This window comes from Peromyscus californicus, unplaced genomic scaffold, assembly GCF_007827085.1.
Source record: "Peromyscus californicus insignis strain IS unplaced genomic scaffold, ASM782708v3 Scaffold_3__1_contigs__length_106647218, whole genome shotgun sequence".
Lineage (NCBI taxonomy): Eukaryota > Metazoa > Chordata > Mammalia > Rodentia > Cricetidae > Peromyscus > Peromyscus californicus.
The window spans coordinates 79,837,635-79,853,404 of record NW_026294551.1 but is presented as its reverse complement, the minus strand read 5'-3'; the positions used below and the strand labels follow the sequence as shown (position 1 = coordinate 79,853,404).

Sequence of the window (15,770 nt, the reverse complement as noted above, 5' to 3'; positions counted from 1 at the left end):
AATGACTAATTGTCAAAATGGCTTCCAAAAGCTTTCCATAGTATTCAAGATGAACCTATAACACATCATATTTAACAAGCACTCAGCTTACCCAATTTTAGGTACCTAAATGTAGACTTGCCCATCTCTCAGGAAGGTTACCACATAGTGAACATAAAAGGTGCATGGAACAATAAAGCAATAGGGGCATGAAGTGCAAACAGGCATGCCAACGAGCCATGCAGCACTGATGTTCTCTGCCTGGGGGTGTAAAGAGAGAGGCAGGATTTGGATCTGCTGAGGTTAGAGAAAGTTCATACACACTGTGCTATGTGCTCTCAGACACCTCCAGGCTAGTTATTCATAACCCAGTGCCCATGGCCTTGCAGGAAGGCTCCTGTGACTCCCTATCCTGTGAGGCATGGTATGCCTGTGGCCATTGCCTCTTAATGATAATCTATTCTAAGTTATTCTTTCTGAACATGTCAGCTTCAAAATCAGTGAGGTTACAGATGGCTACCATCACCAAGCCTGGAGCTTTAACACCTAGTGTACACATGGGACTCCAGTATGGCCAGGTTTCTGGAGCCTCTGGATGAGAAGAGGGTGCTGCTAACACAAATGCTCCACTGTTAGGGATGCTCAGCTCCCACCTGTTGATTTAAGATTTGGGTCCTCTCATGCCAATCCCCAGTGCCCCTGGATGGAGTTGGGCATCTCTAGTGTGATGAATGTCACTAAACTCCCCCAGGGTCTCCAGCCCAGACATGGCTCTACCACCCTCTGTTCCTGTACCTCAGCTGCTACTCCTTTATAGAGTTTCCCCAACTCCTCTATGTCTAACAAACTCCTCCTGTGTGGTCTGTGCCAAATAACAAGTAGAGACAATCAATAATTGTAAGGTGGGAAGAAAGCTGTACTGTCCATCCCCTGCCCTAGCTCCAGGCTGTCTTAATGGTACCCCTTCAGCCTCAATGTAATTACTGGGACCAGGTCAAGAACTAAGACCACACCACCCTTTTCAAGCCCTACTCCCTCTCACCAGACATTCCTTCCAGCCACCAAACTCCATACCTCATTTGTATCTGCTAATAAAATAGACAATGATGGTAGTATCTAGTCCTCTGTCTCTACAACAATGCTCCATTTTGCCCCAACCTAGAAACCACTACAATGAGAAAGCTGGCAGCTATAAATACCAGTGTGATAAACTCTGAACTACAACTCCCAAAAGTTCCTCATCCCATTTGAATAATCTGAGGGTCAGGTTAAGATGGGGCTGGCATGACAGCTCATTCAGTGAAGTGCTTCTGATAAGCATGAGGACCAAGTCTGATCCCCAGAAGCCCCATAAAATCTGGGCATGGTGGCACTTTTGTAATCCAAGAACTCGGGAGCCATAGACAGGGGGATCACGGAGGTTCACAGCACATAGAGCCTAGCCTGCATGACAACTTGCAGGCCAATGAGAGAATCTTTCTCAAAAATATATGGTAAACAGAACTTAAGCAGTGACAGCAGAGGTTGACCTCTGACCTCCACTCACATGCCCAAATATATGCAGCTGCAAGCCCATGAAAACACAGAGAGAGAGAGAGAGAGAGAGAGAGAGAGAGAGAGAGAGAGAGAGAGAGAAGAAGAAGAAGAAGAAGAAGAAGAAGAAGAAGAAGAAGAAGAAGAAGAAGAAGAAGAAGAAGAAGAAGAAAAGTAATAGTCCAAGGCTATGCAATATGTAAATGTTAGAACCATCCTTCAAATGCATCTCAAGTGGCTCCAATGCTCCTCTACCTCCACACTCAATTTCCCAAACAACCAGGCATTATAAGCAGGCCTGAGTCAGTCATGGGCTGTGGAAAGAACAGTGAGTCTAGCCTGAGCTTTGTCACTCTGCATCTTGGCCAGACCTCTCCACTTATCCCAACCTTGGTTTCTTCACCTGAAGAATAGGGGTAGAACTACAGATATCGTCTACCATAGAGTGAAATTGTGAGTATAAAGTAGCATGAAGAAGAAGATATAAGGGCACAGGAAGGGTGAGAAGCCCTCGCTATACCATAAATGATCATTTTTCTCAGCATCATTAAGGAAGCTGTGTGTAATGGGCACTAAGTACAAAGCACTAAACGCAGTCCTCTTGTGGATCATACCTTAGTCCTCATTCCACAACCCTGTGAGGTGATGCAGATAAAGAAATACAGGTTCTGCAGGGCCAGGAACCAGAGGCTAGACAGCCCAAAGACCTAGGATAGAACCAAACATGACTGGCAAAAAAAAAGTCAATGAAATGATTCCTAATGATATTCTGCTATATTTGTAGAGCAGAGCCTAGCATAATCATCAGAGTTTATCCAGCAACTGATAGGAGCAGATGCAGAGACCCACAGTCAAATATTAGATGGAGCTTGGGGAACCTGTGGAAGAGGGGAGGAAGGATTGTAGGATCCAGAGGGGTTAAGGATACCACAAGAAAACCCACAGACCCAGCTAACCTGGGCTCATAAGAGGTTCACAGAGACTGGAGCAATAATCAAGGAGTCTGTATGGCTCAGACCTAGGTCCTCTGCATATATGCTATGGTTGTGTAGCTTGGCCTTCTTGTGGGACTTCTAACAATGGGAGCAGGGGCTGTCTCTGACTCCTTTGCTTGCTCTTGGGACTTTTTTCCTCCTATTGGGTTGCCTCGTCCAACCTTGATTTGAGTGTATGTGCCTAATCTTCTTGTAACTTGTTATAGCATGTTTGTCTGATCTCCCTGGGAGGCCTGCTCTTCTCTGAAGGGAAATGGAGAAGTGATGTGAGAGAGAGGGAAGGTGGGGAGAGGGACTGGGAGGAGAAGAGCGAGGGGAACTGATGTTGAGATATAATATATGAAAGAAGAATAAGTAAATAAATAATAAATAAATAATTTTAAAAGAAATATAGGTTCTGAGAAGTTGTATAGTTTGACTATGTTTTCATAGACAATACTCAATGAAACTTGGATTCAAACAAACTCATTTTTTAAAAGAGGATTTTATTTCATTTTAATTGCGTGTGTCTGTGTATCTGTATTTTGGATATGGTAACATGAATGCAGGTGCCTTCACAGGCTAGAGGAGTTGTCAGGGTCCCTAGAACTATAATTACAGGTGGTTGTGAGCTGCCAGACATGGGTGATAGGAACCAAACCTGGGTTTCCTGCCAGAACAGTATGAATTCCATCACTGAGCCGTGTCTCCAGCCCCCAAACACTGTCCTCATTCTTAATCCCTGAACTGTCCTCCTTCTTCTCAGTGGTCCCTAGCCACTCTAAATAGCTACCTAGGACATTCTGGGCTTAGTATTTAAGCTTGCTGAAGGACATCCCAGGTCAGTTTGTCATCTGTCAACCCTAAGTTCTATAAGACAGCTTATCCTCCTGACAGGTCTCGTCCTCTCCAGTCCCCACAGCTCTATGCATAGAGCCCAGTTACAGGAGAAACAGAGCCTTAAACAACCTCTCCTCTACCTCTCCTCCTCCTCTCCCACTTCTGCATGCCATACTGTTGGTTAAGAACCTCTCTTGCTGTTTATTCACCTTTTTAAAAAGGCCCATCTCCTCCCAGAAAGCTGTTTAACCCTGCACCACTTAATTTCTCCTGAAGGTAGAATCTGCCAGCTGGAGTCTCTGTCCTAAGCCATGTGAATTTCTCTTATTTTTAAACAGCAGCAAACATTGCAGGAAGCTAAAATAGCAATGAGTCCCCAGATGCAAACTCACTGTCAGCAGAGGGACAGGCCAGAATCTGTGCATGCATCCACCTGGGGCAGCTGTGCCAAGTGGGCCACATTCATGAGGGAATGACTCTTGCTGGTGGCTCCTGGCCAGATGCTGGTCACAGCTGAGTGTCACTCAATGTAGAAGCATGCCACTTTTATGCTTCAGCTAAATTCTGCTGCTTCTCACCTCCCTTGGCTGGACACCCTTGGGCTATGCATCCTCGGCTGCTCCTCAGACATGCTGCTGACAGATGAAGTGATGTAGTGTACCCCAGAGCACTGAACAACCAGAGCAAAGTAGCCAAGTGTGAAATAGAACTGTCCCTAAAGATCCAGTAAAATATTCCTGTCATCCTATTACATAGCTGGGTTAGGTTACTGTAACATAGCATTATATACTATAACACCACTACAAATAAAATTTCTCAACTGATGTATCCAAATAAGGGATGTCCCATGTACTCATACTAAACTGCATTCACCCAAATACATTTTTAATGAATTCTAATAGCTCCAGTACTCCAGTCACCCTCCAGGGATTCCCGGAGGTAGCATGGACCTGTTGGAGAAGTACAATGTTTCTGGGAACTTGTTCCAGAAACCTCACTCCAGAGCCTGAGTGTCAATTTGCTCAGATCCCTCTTTTCTAGAACTGGGGGAAGGTTGAAGGGGTTGGGTTTTTGTTTGCAAGCCATTGTTGCCTGACCCCAAGCCACAGAATGTAATTACAAGCATAAAAAGCGTGAGAAAAAAGAAGGGGTTGGCAGAGTAGTGGCAAGCCAGCTTTACAGAGGTAAAGAGGCAAGCCTCTAGGAATAACCATGAATGTCCCTTCCCTATTCTGTTCTGTCTGAGGAAAGAACTGACCTATAGAAACAACTGTCCAGGACGGTGGTGGCTTCACTGGGATCCAAGGAGGACCATAAAGATGCAGAGCACAAGTCTGACGATGCCTGTATCAGGATGAAGCTTGACAATGTACCATTCCATCCCAGTTCAGACATATATTCCTAAAGTGTCTGCACCCAAAACTAACCTCCAAGGCCTTCCATCTTTCATTATCTCAACCTATATCCCTTACTTCGCAGTGGAGATCTCTACTGGGAAGTGGGAAGAGCAGGTTTGCTTTCACTGATGGAAATGCCTTGGCCTGACTTTGCTCTGAATGTAGCAACCCCAGCTACCACATTTGCCACAAACTTCAGAACGAAGGAGCTCTGAAAATGATGACCATCCAGATGATGCTCAGATTCAAGGGTGTTCTCCCTAAACCTGATCTCACACACCAGGGGGAATGTTGAGGTTGTAGAGAACAACTGATACCCTATAGTCCCAAAGGCCAGGAGGAAGGAAAGGGAGATGCAGATAAACTAGGGGAGAACCCTTTACTCCTTTGGGCAAGTTTGCTATAATATTTAAGGATCATTTGTTTGCTTTCTCTCAAAATTAAATGAGAAGAAAAAAGTAGTAGCAAATAAACCCCTCCTTCATCCTGTGAAAGTCCACTTGACATTGAGTGTTTAATCCATCCTATAGCTTTTTTTTACACATTCTGAAATGTTTTATTTTTCCCCTTTATTAAGAAATTTTCATTCATTTTTACATACCAACCACAGATCCCCCTCTCATCTCTCCTCCCACTCCTCCCCTAGCCTTCCCCCCATCAGTCTACCCCCTCATCCCCACCTGTGAAAAGGTAAGGCCTCCCATGGGGAGTCAGCAAAGCCTAGAACATTCAATTAAGGCAGGTCCAAGCCCTCCCTCTGCATCAAGGCTGTGCAAGGTGTCCTACCACAGGCACTGGGCTCCAAAAAGCCAGCTCATGCACCAGGGATAGATCTTGATCCTACTGCCAGGGGGCCCTTCAACAGACCAAGCTACACAGCTGTCTCCTTACGCAGAGGGCCTAGTCCAGTCTCGTGTAGGTTCCACAGCTGTTGGTCTTAAGTTCATGAGTTCCCACTAGCTTGATTCAGTTGTCTCTATAGGTTTCCCTATCATGACCTTTGTGTGTGTGTGTGTGTGTGTGTGTGTGTGTGTGTGTGTGTGTGTGTGTGTTTATTAGAGCCTTGTACCTAAGCACTTAGGCAATCCCAGGGCTGGGTTGCTGTGGCTATCTTGGTGGATGAATATCTACCCCAAACATACAAATGAACACATTTTAAAACACATCTGTGAAATGACACAATGGATTAGAGCTGGTAGGGCTGTCCCTATTCTTCATTTTTAAGATGAGATGTTGGATGATGTGGGTGCTTAGATGGTGATAATTAAAAGTTGCATGGAAATCTGATATCTCTTTCTTCTGTGATAAAGCAGGTATAATAAACTGCCTCAGGGAGACTGTCCATATTCAGTAGCCATGTGGACATTATTGCCATGGATAGACTAGGGTCACTATACTGGGTTCCTAGGGCTGTGTTGCACTTCCAAAGACCCTTTGGTAGCTTCCAGATGAAGGCTGCACACCAATCCTGATGTTCTAAATGACTATATTCACTGATGAGGTCTTCTAGCCTTCCAGATGGAAGAACCTTCATTTCAAGGGCTGGGAGAGTCTTTTGCAGGGACCATGTATGACGAAGACAATAGGCTTTTAGGAGGGCTTTGCTGACATTCTCCAGAGATCCCCAAGATGGGCAGATACTAGTCCCTTCATCCTCTTCGAGTACTTTCATTCACATCTCTTAGATGTGGGCTTGTAATGCCCAGGTAGCTCAGATTCCAGCAGAAACAGGAACACTCCCAGAAGGGCTCAACTGTGTGTGGAGATAGCAAAGACATAAGCTGTCTTCCCTGGCCCAGGTCCACTTAAAGAAAACAGCTTCAAGCCAGCAAGGCTCTGAAAAAAAGACCACATGTGGAATATTGGTCTGGTTTCAAATCCCACCTTGAAAAGGGAATGTTAGAAGTGCAGTTATAAAGGAGCCCACACCTTTAGGATAGGTCTTGAAACTGCAGATCCAAGGAATAATTGAGAGCATCTGGGGCATTCAATATGGCTTGGTATGACCAAAAGACTTTATAGGGCCCTGAGGGATATTTTCAAAGAGTTTTCTAAAGGTAGAAAATATGAGCATCTGGATTACTTAGGAGAACAAAATTTGTTAAATACTTGGCCGGGTGGAACGAAGACTTTCTGATACGAGAGCTCTGTGTAAATAGCATGTCCTATTGGGAAGGAGGGGATGGGAGAGTTGAGGCTGTAATAACAGCTGGGAGGGGCTAGCAGTGAAAGCTGTGAGCTTTGACATCGAGCTGGATACAAGCTCAGGTTTCAACTTGGGTTTCACAAGACTTGAGGAAAAAATGTTTTTGGCCCTTAGTTTCTTGTGAAATTCATGTAATGTCTACACCAATGAGTTGTCATATAAGTGAACAAAATGTTGACACTAGTACTCAGTCTGCTGTAGACATAAAATTGGCAGTTTAGTTGCTACTGCTATTATCTAAGTTTGGTAAATTATAAGGGGGAAAGTTTATCGTTTCCTCCTAGTTCCTCAATCCTCTGCTTTCCCAGTTCTTGTGAGTCCCATGCTGTCAAAGTCCCTGGTGTCTTCTTACTAATGAGCTCAGTGTATCTAGAGTTTTCCATTTTATCAATGTCCCATTCATTCTTAATGACCAACATCCTCACTTTTACTGCCTCTCTGCTCCCCATAATCGAGAACAGCTTTCTCTCTATCTCTGGTCTTTGTACCTTTGCTGTCTTCTGTGATAAGAAGCCATGCAATATAATGGTGCAGTTAACTTCCCCTTAAAGTGTTCTTCCTGCCAGGAAAGAAGGGCTCAGCACAACACCTGGTCAATGGCTGGTAATTGTTCAAAATTCTAAATAGGCACAGGGACAGACCTGTTACTAATGGGATTTTATAAACCATGACCAAAAGCAACTTAGGGGAGGGAGAAATTGATTTGGCTCACAATTCCAGGATACAGGCCATTATTGCAGAGGACATCAAGGCAAGATCTTCAAGTGTCACATCCACAATCAAAAGCAGAGAGAAAATAAATGCCTAGATCCTGGCTTACTCACTATTTAATCACTACTCAATAAGCCTGCTCTATTCTACTCACATACCACTCAAGACCCCTACCCAGTGAAGGATGCCACCCACACTGGGCTGAGTCAACCAATAATCAAGACAATTCCCTATAAACATGACTGCAGGCCAACCTAACCTAGCTATTTCCTCAATGGAGACCCTTCCTTGGTGATTTTAGATTGTGGCAAGTTGACATCTAATGTAAACTAGCACACTGAGGAATCTTAAAGCTCACCAAGACCCCTGTCTTCCTTGCACCCCAGGAAAGAGCAGAGCTACATGCAGAAGCGCTGGCAGGATGTTCGTGTGGGGGATTTTGTCCAGATGCGGTGCAATGAGATCGTCCCAGCAGACATCCTTCTCCTCTTCTCTTCAGACCCCAGTGGGGTCTGCCACCTGGAAACTGCCAACTTGGATGGAGAGACCAACCTCAAGCAGAGACGTGTTGTGAAGGGCTTCTCACAGCAGGTAAGGTGCTTTCTAAATCATCTTATGTGGTGAGGTCAGAAGCAAGAAGCAAGTTCATCTCTTGGAAAGCTGAACCTACACTGGCAGAAAGAGAGGTTAAGGTAGCAGGTGCCTCTTTAGAAACTCACTCCTCTCAGCAACCCTCTGGATAACTACCATGTCCATATCACAGATGAGGAAACTGAGGCTAAAAAATGAGTCTGTACCTTGCTGAAGACCTGAGTTCTTAAGTGATGACTGAGTTCATCCACTTAGACAACCTACCTTTGTATTCAAAACCAAGTCCTACAACTGCACAGTTACAAATGCAACCAACCAACCCTCTCCTCTGTGCTCAGCCTAGCCTGCTCATTCTGCCCAGCTCAGATCTGAGCATGAATCTTTAACATTCCTTTGGCTCCTTCTTAACCACCGAAAGATAAAAGTAGTTCTTTTCCCCGTGTGTGTGTGTGTGTGTGTGTGTGTGTGTGTGTGTGTGTGTGTGTGTGTGTGTGTAGGTACACAAATATCTGTGTACAGCATCAGGTCTGTCCTCAGAAGCCATCCACCTGTTTATTGAAACAGGGTCTCTCATGGGTCTGGAGTTTACCGAGCAGGCCATGCTAGCGTTCCATCAAGCTCCAGGGATCCACCTGACTCTACGTTTCCACCACTGGGATTACAAGCACATACCACGCTCAGCTTTTTTCTTTAAGTGAGTTCTGAGGATCGAATTTAAGTCCTCACGCTTGCACAGCAAGTGCTTAGCCAACTAAGCCATCTCCCAGTCCCCATGTTTTTCCTTTTGTGTACCTGTCTTATTGACAGTGCTAATCATCTCCTAGATCAGAGAGCCCTTGTTATTTCTTTACACTTAACATCAGCAGGGCTGGAAGGCGGACGAAATGCAGGTAGTTTGGTGGTGACCAACTCCGACTCTGGGCTTTGACAGAACTGAACTTAACTATAAATTCTGTTACATATCAGCTGTCTCATTCTACACAAGTAACCACTCTCTCACACCTTGGTTCCTTTATCCAGAAAGAATAGGGAAAAATAATCCCTTTCCTTTAGAGTAATTCTAAACACTAAATGGTATAGACTTGAGTTACTTGGCATGGTCATCATACTGAAAGAGACTGGCAAATGGTTGCTATTAATATCAATGATTTTCATAAACAGTCTGTTGGCTAATTGGGTATGATATTCTGGTTTTCTATTAAAATCCTCCTTGTGGGGTTTGATTTCCAACCTGGTGCCTTTCTCCACTGATGGGAAAAGAAGAGCTCTGATACTTTTTATTCTGTCATCTTTTGGCTGAGGAGAAATTTAAAAAGTTGGGGGATTTGGGAGAAAGAAAGCAAATGTTCCATTCCTATAAGGGTCTCACGAGCTGTAATTCTATGGCATATACCATTTCTCAAGATGAAACAGTATATTCTGCCTCAACTTGCCGCCTCCACAGTACCTGATGAGCAGTCCTCAAAATGCTTCCTATGTGATTGACAGTCATCCTAAGCCGGGTCTCTCCTCTCCACTTGCGGGTAGGCATGCCAACCATTGTCCCATAGCTTGGCTGTGAGCATGAACTGGAATAGGAAAGCAAGGAGCAAACTGACAGCTCGGTTCCCACTGCATACACAATAGGTGGTCTCTATGGCCATCAGAACTGGAACCCACCTTCACTCATCATTGTCACTGCATTCACTGCAGTGACCACAGCTCTTTGGCTCTTGGTCTCTGAACCCCACTGACCTGGCTTGGCCTCTTGAGTTTTATTTCCCTCCCCCACTCACTGAATCACTTTAGGATTTACAAGGAGGAAAGACGAAAGTCTAGTGTACAGTCATAAAGTCCTTCACTGCAAGCAGGAACAATCTAGATCTGGCCTTGGGGCCCTGTGACCTACTTCCTTGATCAGAAACCTTTTTAACCAATACTTACTGTAAGGATTGCACATTAAACACACCGACAATGTGTGCACAGGTGAATCTGACATCATAGTCTGGGTACAGGCAAGGGTATCTCAGATTTGGTATTTGGTTCTATTCCTCTTCTTTTAAGTTCTGGAAATAATAAGCATTTATTTGAGTAAATATCTCTGTTTTTGAATCTCTAACTTCATCCTCATCCAATTTTAAATCTCATTTCATCTCTCATCTCAAAGCTGTTGAAATTCAGCCATTGACTTTTCTTATTGCTTTGGCCTCAAGTCCTGACTGTTTCTAATCTATCAATCAGATTCTTTGGGATTTAACTAAAGTGAAGCTAGGTGAAAGAATCCTTCATACTCCAGCACCTTGACCATTCAATTTAGTAAACATTTCTAATTCCCACCCGGAATTCCCATAGGGCACTTGGCATTTCTTAAAAAGGTAAATTCATATGTGAAAAGAAGAAGATTTATTGACTTGGCTTCTGGAGCTCTTTGTCCTTGTCCTGATTTTTCCTTTGCTCAAGAGCATTTGTGATTCACTATTAACAATAATAAGCTTGAGTCCATGGTTAGAGCTTTGCATGATTAACTTGTCCTCACAACAGCCCAATGGGTGGACACCATCATCGTCCTTGTTTTACAAATAAGGAAAACTAGGGCATAGATAAGTCATGTCCTTCACCCATAGTCACTGAACTGTAGAGTTGGAACCAAAATTCAAAACCACACTTGTCCTTAAAGTCCATGGTAGCTCACCTTCCTGGCGCTTTGGCTGTCACCTTGCATTTACAGAGGGGTGCATGTAGGAGAGTACTTATGTATTATTTGCAGATCTTTTCAGACATAAGTAGTGGGTTGCAAGAAGAATAAAGCAGTGGGATTAAAGGATTAAATCCCAGCTCACTCTCTGAACAGGGGGAGACTTGGCTGCTCTCTGCCCACCCACCCACCCACCCACCTCCGTTTCTCCCTATTATCTTTAATGAATGACATTCCTGAATATACACAGAATTCACTATTAGCTAATGCTATACCACAGATTTCCCCAATGTATTGAGCAAAGATACAGATGAGAGTTGCAAAGAGGGAAAACACTGCAAGGATAAATAAGATCAGAAGGCAATAGGCAGCATGTTTTAAATACTGTCCTGTTGGACTTTTCTGATCCTTTAATAAGTGTCAAAGGAGGAGAGGAGCATGTAATTTCTATTTATTTATACACAGAAATCTTTTATTCCAAGGAACAGATCCCAGAACTGCCATTGGAAGAGTGGGATCACCCTTAGAGGTTTGCTGCACATACATAATGGGTGCTCAGAATGCATCATCACTGTCCCTGGGGAGCTTTCACAAATATCCATACCCTCTCCCATTGGCACAATGAAACAATGACTTATATAACTTGCATAACTTGAAAATGTCCCCCCAAGTCATCATGATATAAACTCACTGACACCTTCTTGAAAACTGGAACAAAGGAAAGGCATCATTCCAGTTGGCAGGGATGAGAAGGGGCGGGGGGCGGGGGAATGACTGCAAATTGCCGTCAATCCATGTGCTTCTTACTGTGCAGCCACACTTCCAAACACATTATCCTTTGAGTCCATGCAACCACTCTGTGAGGAGGGCATTACTATCCTCATCTAAGAGATGAAAATTCTGGGAACACAAAAGGCAAATCTCACTATTGTCTCAGAAGACTTGGAACACCTCCTAATATGATTTGTGTAGGGTCTTAGTGTCTTGAATGAGTCTCAGTGGCTTTTCTTAACTTGTTTTCTCTCTAAATCTCTATAATCCATGAGACCCTTACTCTCCCCAAAGGACTTTTACTTACCTCAGAAATTGCTGGAAGTCCCCACTTAACATATTATTTTCATTAACCTGAAATAGTAAGAGACTGAAGGTGGCTTCCTTAGTTAAGCATTTCCCAAGACAAACTATGCCCAACACTGTCCCAAGCTCTTGAAAAATATGGGTCATGGTCAAGTCAAACTAGTAAGCTGTACATCACCCCTCATTGGAGGGTCCAGCGTACATATATGAAGGTCCCTGAGAGCATTTTTTGGAACAACTACTTGTTTGCATTCCTATGGAACTTTATGGAAGGGGACATTAACCCAGATTTTCTACACACATGATCATGACTGGTGAAAATGACCATTCCTCTGGCCCAAGTAGTTTCATCTTCTCTTTCCACGAGTGGAATTGTACACATCAGGGGCCTCTGATAAGTGCCTTCTTTCTAGGACACTGTGGGGACCAGAGTTTGTGTCCAAATCCTTTTCCCAGAACTAAAATTAGGCCAAAGCCATTACTTTTTCAACTGAAATCTTCCTTGGGAGCCATTTTTGAAATCACAAAATCATTGACCTATATTTGAAATAATAAGTCCCATATCACAATGCCAAGAAAGAGTTGGAAACAAACAGTCCAACATTATTACTATGCTAAGTTCTATGCCCAGCAGCCAAATGGACTTGACCAGGGTTTTAACTTGTTCACTTTTCTTATTTGTGACATTCTGAATTTTGAAGCCTTTGCAAATGAATACCTGTGCCTCTTATTTTAGTAAATATAAAAGCTACTAAACAGAAAGGATCAGAAATGAATTCTCCTAATCAATACTCTAGATCAAATATGTTTTTTGTTTTCTATCATCTAAATGACTGAAACTTAAGTCCTACAAAAGCATGTATCCAACTGTTTTCCTGTGTCAGGAATATGCTAAGCTAAGCCCAAGTGTGGGCTGGCCATTTCAGCATCATCTAAGAGGTACTCAGCAATAGGGAATTGCAGTGATTTTAACAAGAGTCCCTGGCAGTTCACATGCATATTGAACCTTGAAAAGCAATGTCCGAGGGCAACACTGATTAATATTTGTGATTTTTATTAATTAATTAATATTTGAACTCTTTGTTGAGCCTCCATTTTAACTACTATAGCTTCCACCCCACTGATAGTTACTGCTTGAAAGCATTGGTTAAGTTAGAAACAATCATTCTCTGCAGTGGAAGTACTGATTTTAGCACATTTAGAAACAAGAGCACTTGCCTACAAATGAGCTGTGGTCCAGTAAGAGCAAAAGTTTCACCATCTCCAAACCTCAAGTGGAACAAAAGATGGTTGCCTGCCCTGAGAACCAGGGAAAATTTGCTTTCCTGGTAGAAATGGAGTTTGGTAATGAGTCCTGCCCATGACAAGTTGTTCAAAACTTCTATCAAAAATATTTAGTGCTTTCTTTGGGGAAGGCTGGAAGGGCAGGAGGAGGGAGGAGGGGAATCTGTAATTGGTATGTAAAATAAATAATAAAATTTCTTAATAAAAATAATACTTAAAGAATATTTAGTGCTTTCTAATTTATCCCTGAGGAATAGTGGTTACATTCTTGGATCATTTAATACATGATCTATATGATAATATATAATACTATATGACATCAATGTGTAACATAAGTCAAGCTTGTGCTGTGTACAATGAGTTGTCTTCTAAGGGTTTTATGCCTATGATATCTTGTTATTTCTCACAGAACCCTATGGGTAGGCACTTCTATGATGCCCAGAAGTGAAGTAATAACAGCTCTATTACCCTGCTAGTCGTGGGCTAAACTCACATTAAACTCAGACAGGCTTTTCATTTCTGACTTTTATTGGGGAAATTTTCAAGTATATACAAAAACTAGAGAATGAGATGATACATCTTTATGTACCCATCGCCTAATTTAAATGAGCCACACAGAATTAAACCTGGTCATCTATTCCCCCTCCCTCTTTAGCTCTGAAAAGTATTTTTAAGCAAATCACCAACATGTTAGCACTTCTCCTGCAAATATCAAATAAGTATCTATCTCTGAATGATAAGTTCTTCAAGTATACCATCATCATGCCTGTAAAACACCAATAATTCTTTGATATTAACTTTCAAGTCAGTGGTCTTGACTGTTAACTAGTGTGTTTGTTTGAATCAGACATTAATTATTGAGGTTAATGTCCCACATTTCTTCCACTTTCAAGTTTCCCACTTAGCTCTCTTCTTTCCTTGCATGGTTGGTATCAAGTTGTTTAATAAGCAAAATTGTTTATTGTACAAAATTCCCCATAACCTGAATTTTTCTGATTTTATTGTGTCCCTGTGGTATCATTTAATGCATTCCCCTTTCTAGTGTATTTCTATAAGTTGGTAATTGGATCCAGTGCCTAAATCAGATTAGAATGGACTGTGGGTTGGGAGATGGGTTCATAGGAAACATGGTGTAGTGGTTACTTTTCTCTTGCTATGATAAAATACTGAGTGAAAGCAACTTGAGGAAGAATGACATTTGACTTACAGTTCCAGAGGAATAGAGTTCATCATGGCAAGAAGGCACAGCATGGGGCAAGAGTAAGAAACTAGTTTATCACATTTCATCCATGCACAGGAAGCAGAGAGGTAAAACAGGAAGCTGTGCAAGGCTGTAACCCCTCAAAGCCCGCCCCCAGTAATATACTTCCTGTAGCAAAGCTGCATCTCCTAAAGGCTCCAGAACTTTCCCCAAACAGCCAACTGGGGACCAAGTGTTCAAATTCACCACCCAACAGGGAATATTTCTTATTCAAACCACCACACACAGTGTATAAACATCTCACATGGTTGTCTTTTCTGTGCCTGCTGATGATTGGTTAGAGCCATAAATTCAATGGAATTTTTAAAATGGTGATTTTCTAGTTTAATTTCTTTCATGGAACATTTGGTTTTGCTGAGATGTCTTCTGTCCAGGAAATTCAGAAGAAGTGATCATTCTCATTCATTTAGCAGTTTTCAAAATAATTTTTCTTCGGCATCCTCCAAACGTGTCTACTGAGTCTCAGGTCTTTTGCTTTAGTGTCAATGAGAACACAAATATTTAGAGAGGAATGACATATGTCAAACCTATGCATTGTTGGTGTTCATTGATTGTCCATCTTTAGCCAGTGAAAGGTTCTTCAGTAGAAGTGTCTCCTGCATTCCCTGACATGACCTCAACAGTCCCTGGTAGATCTGGTTCTTCTCCATATGAACTTATATTCAGAAAGTACATACTGGAGATGTTCATGCTCTCTGGGTTCATTACTTCTGTGCAGTTAAATAGAAAGAACTGAGGCTTGAAAAACACTAAAATCAGACTTTGTGCTGATAACACCATTGAATTCAGAACTCAAGATTTTAACTGGACCTTATCTCCACACAATATGTAGTTCTTCCTGTCACCTCAGACAAAGCCCTTACCCACTGTTGACCAGTCTCCTCCATTAGCTGTCACAGAAACCTTCTCTTCTAGAAAAACAAGAAGTTGGAAATATTTTAGAGATGAGGAAACAATTTCAGAGACTGAATTTTAGTGAAACTTGACTAGTTAATATAGTGTTTAGTCCGAATTAAAACTCAACTCATATACCTGACTGCTTCCCCCAATGCTAAATTAATTCTATATCCTTTTAATTGTAGTTTATTTCTTAATTGGCTATAACTTTCCTGTATGTAAAAATACCCAAGTATAAGTTTTAATTACTTACAATAATAATGATAATTTAGTGACAGAACAACCCAATGAAAACCAGTTCTTTTTGTCTTTTACGTATATTTTGTGAATCTCTAGTCTCTTTTTT

At 42.4% G+C, this 15,770-nt stretch overlaps 1 protein-coding gene across 5 annotated transcripts in view; it reads left to right on the top strand.

The window, feature by feature from the left end:
* Positions 1–15,770, top strand: part of Atp10b (ATPase phospholipid transporting 10B (putative)) — a 239,522-nt gene that overhangs the window by 143,247 nt on the left and 80,505 nt on the right. For all 5 annotated transcript variants that reach the window (XM_052758459.1, XM_052758456.1, XM_052758458.1 and 2 more), the window contains one exon: positions 8,027–8,231. In XM_052758459.1, coding sequence (XP_052614419.1) covers positions 8,027–8,231 — 205 coding nt within the window. The remainder of the gene's footprint in view (positions 1–8,026; positions 8,232–15,770) is intronic.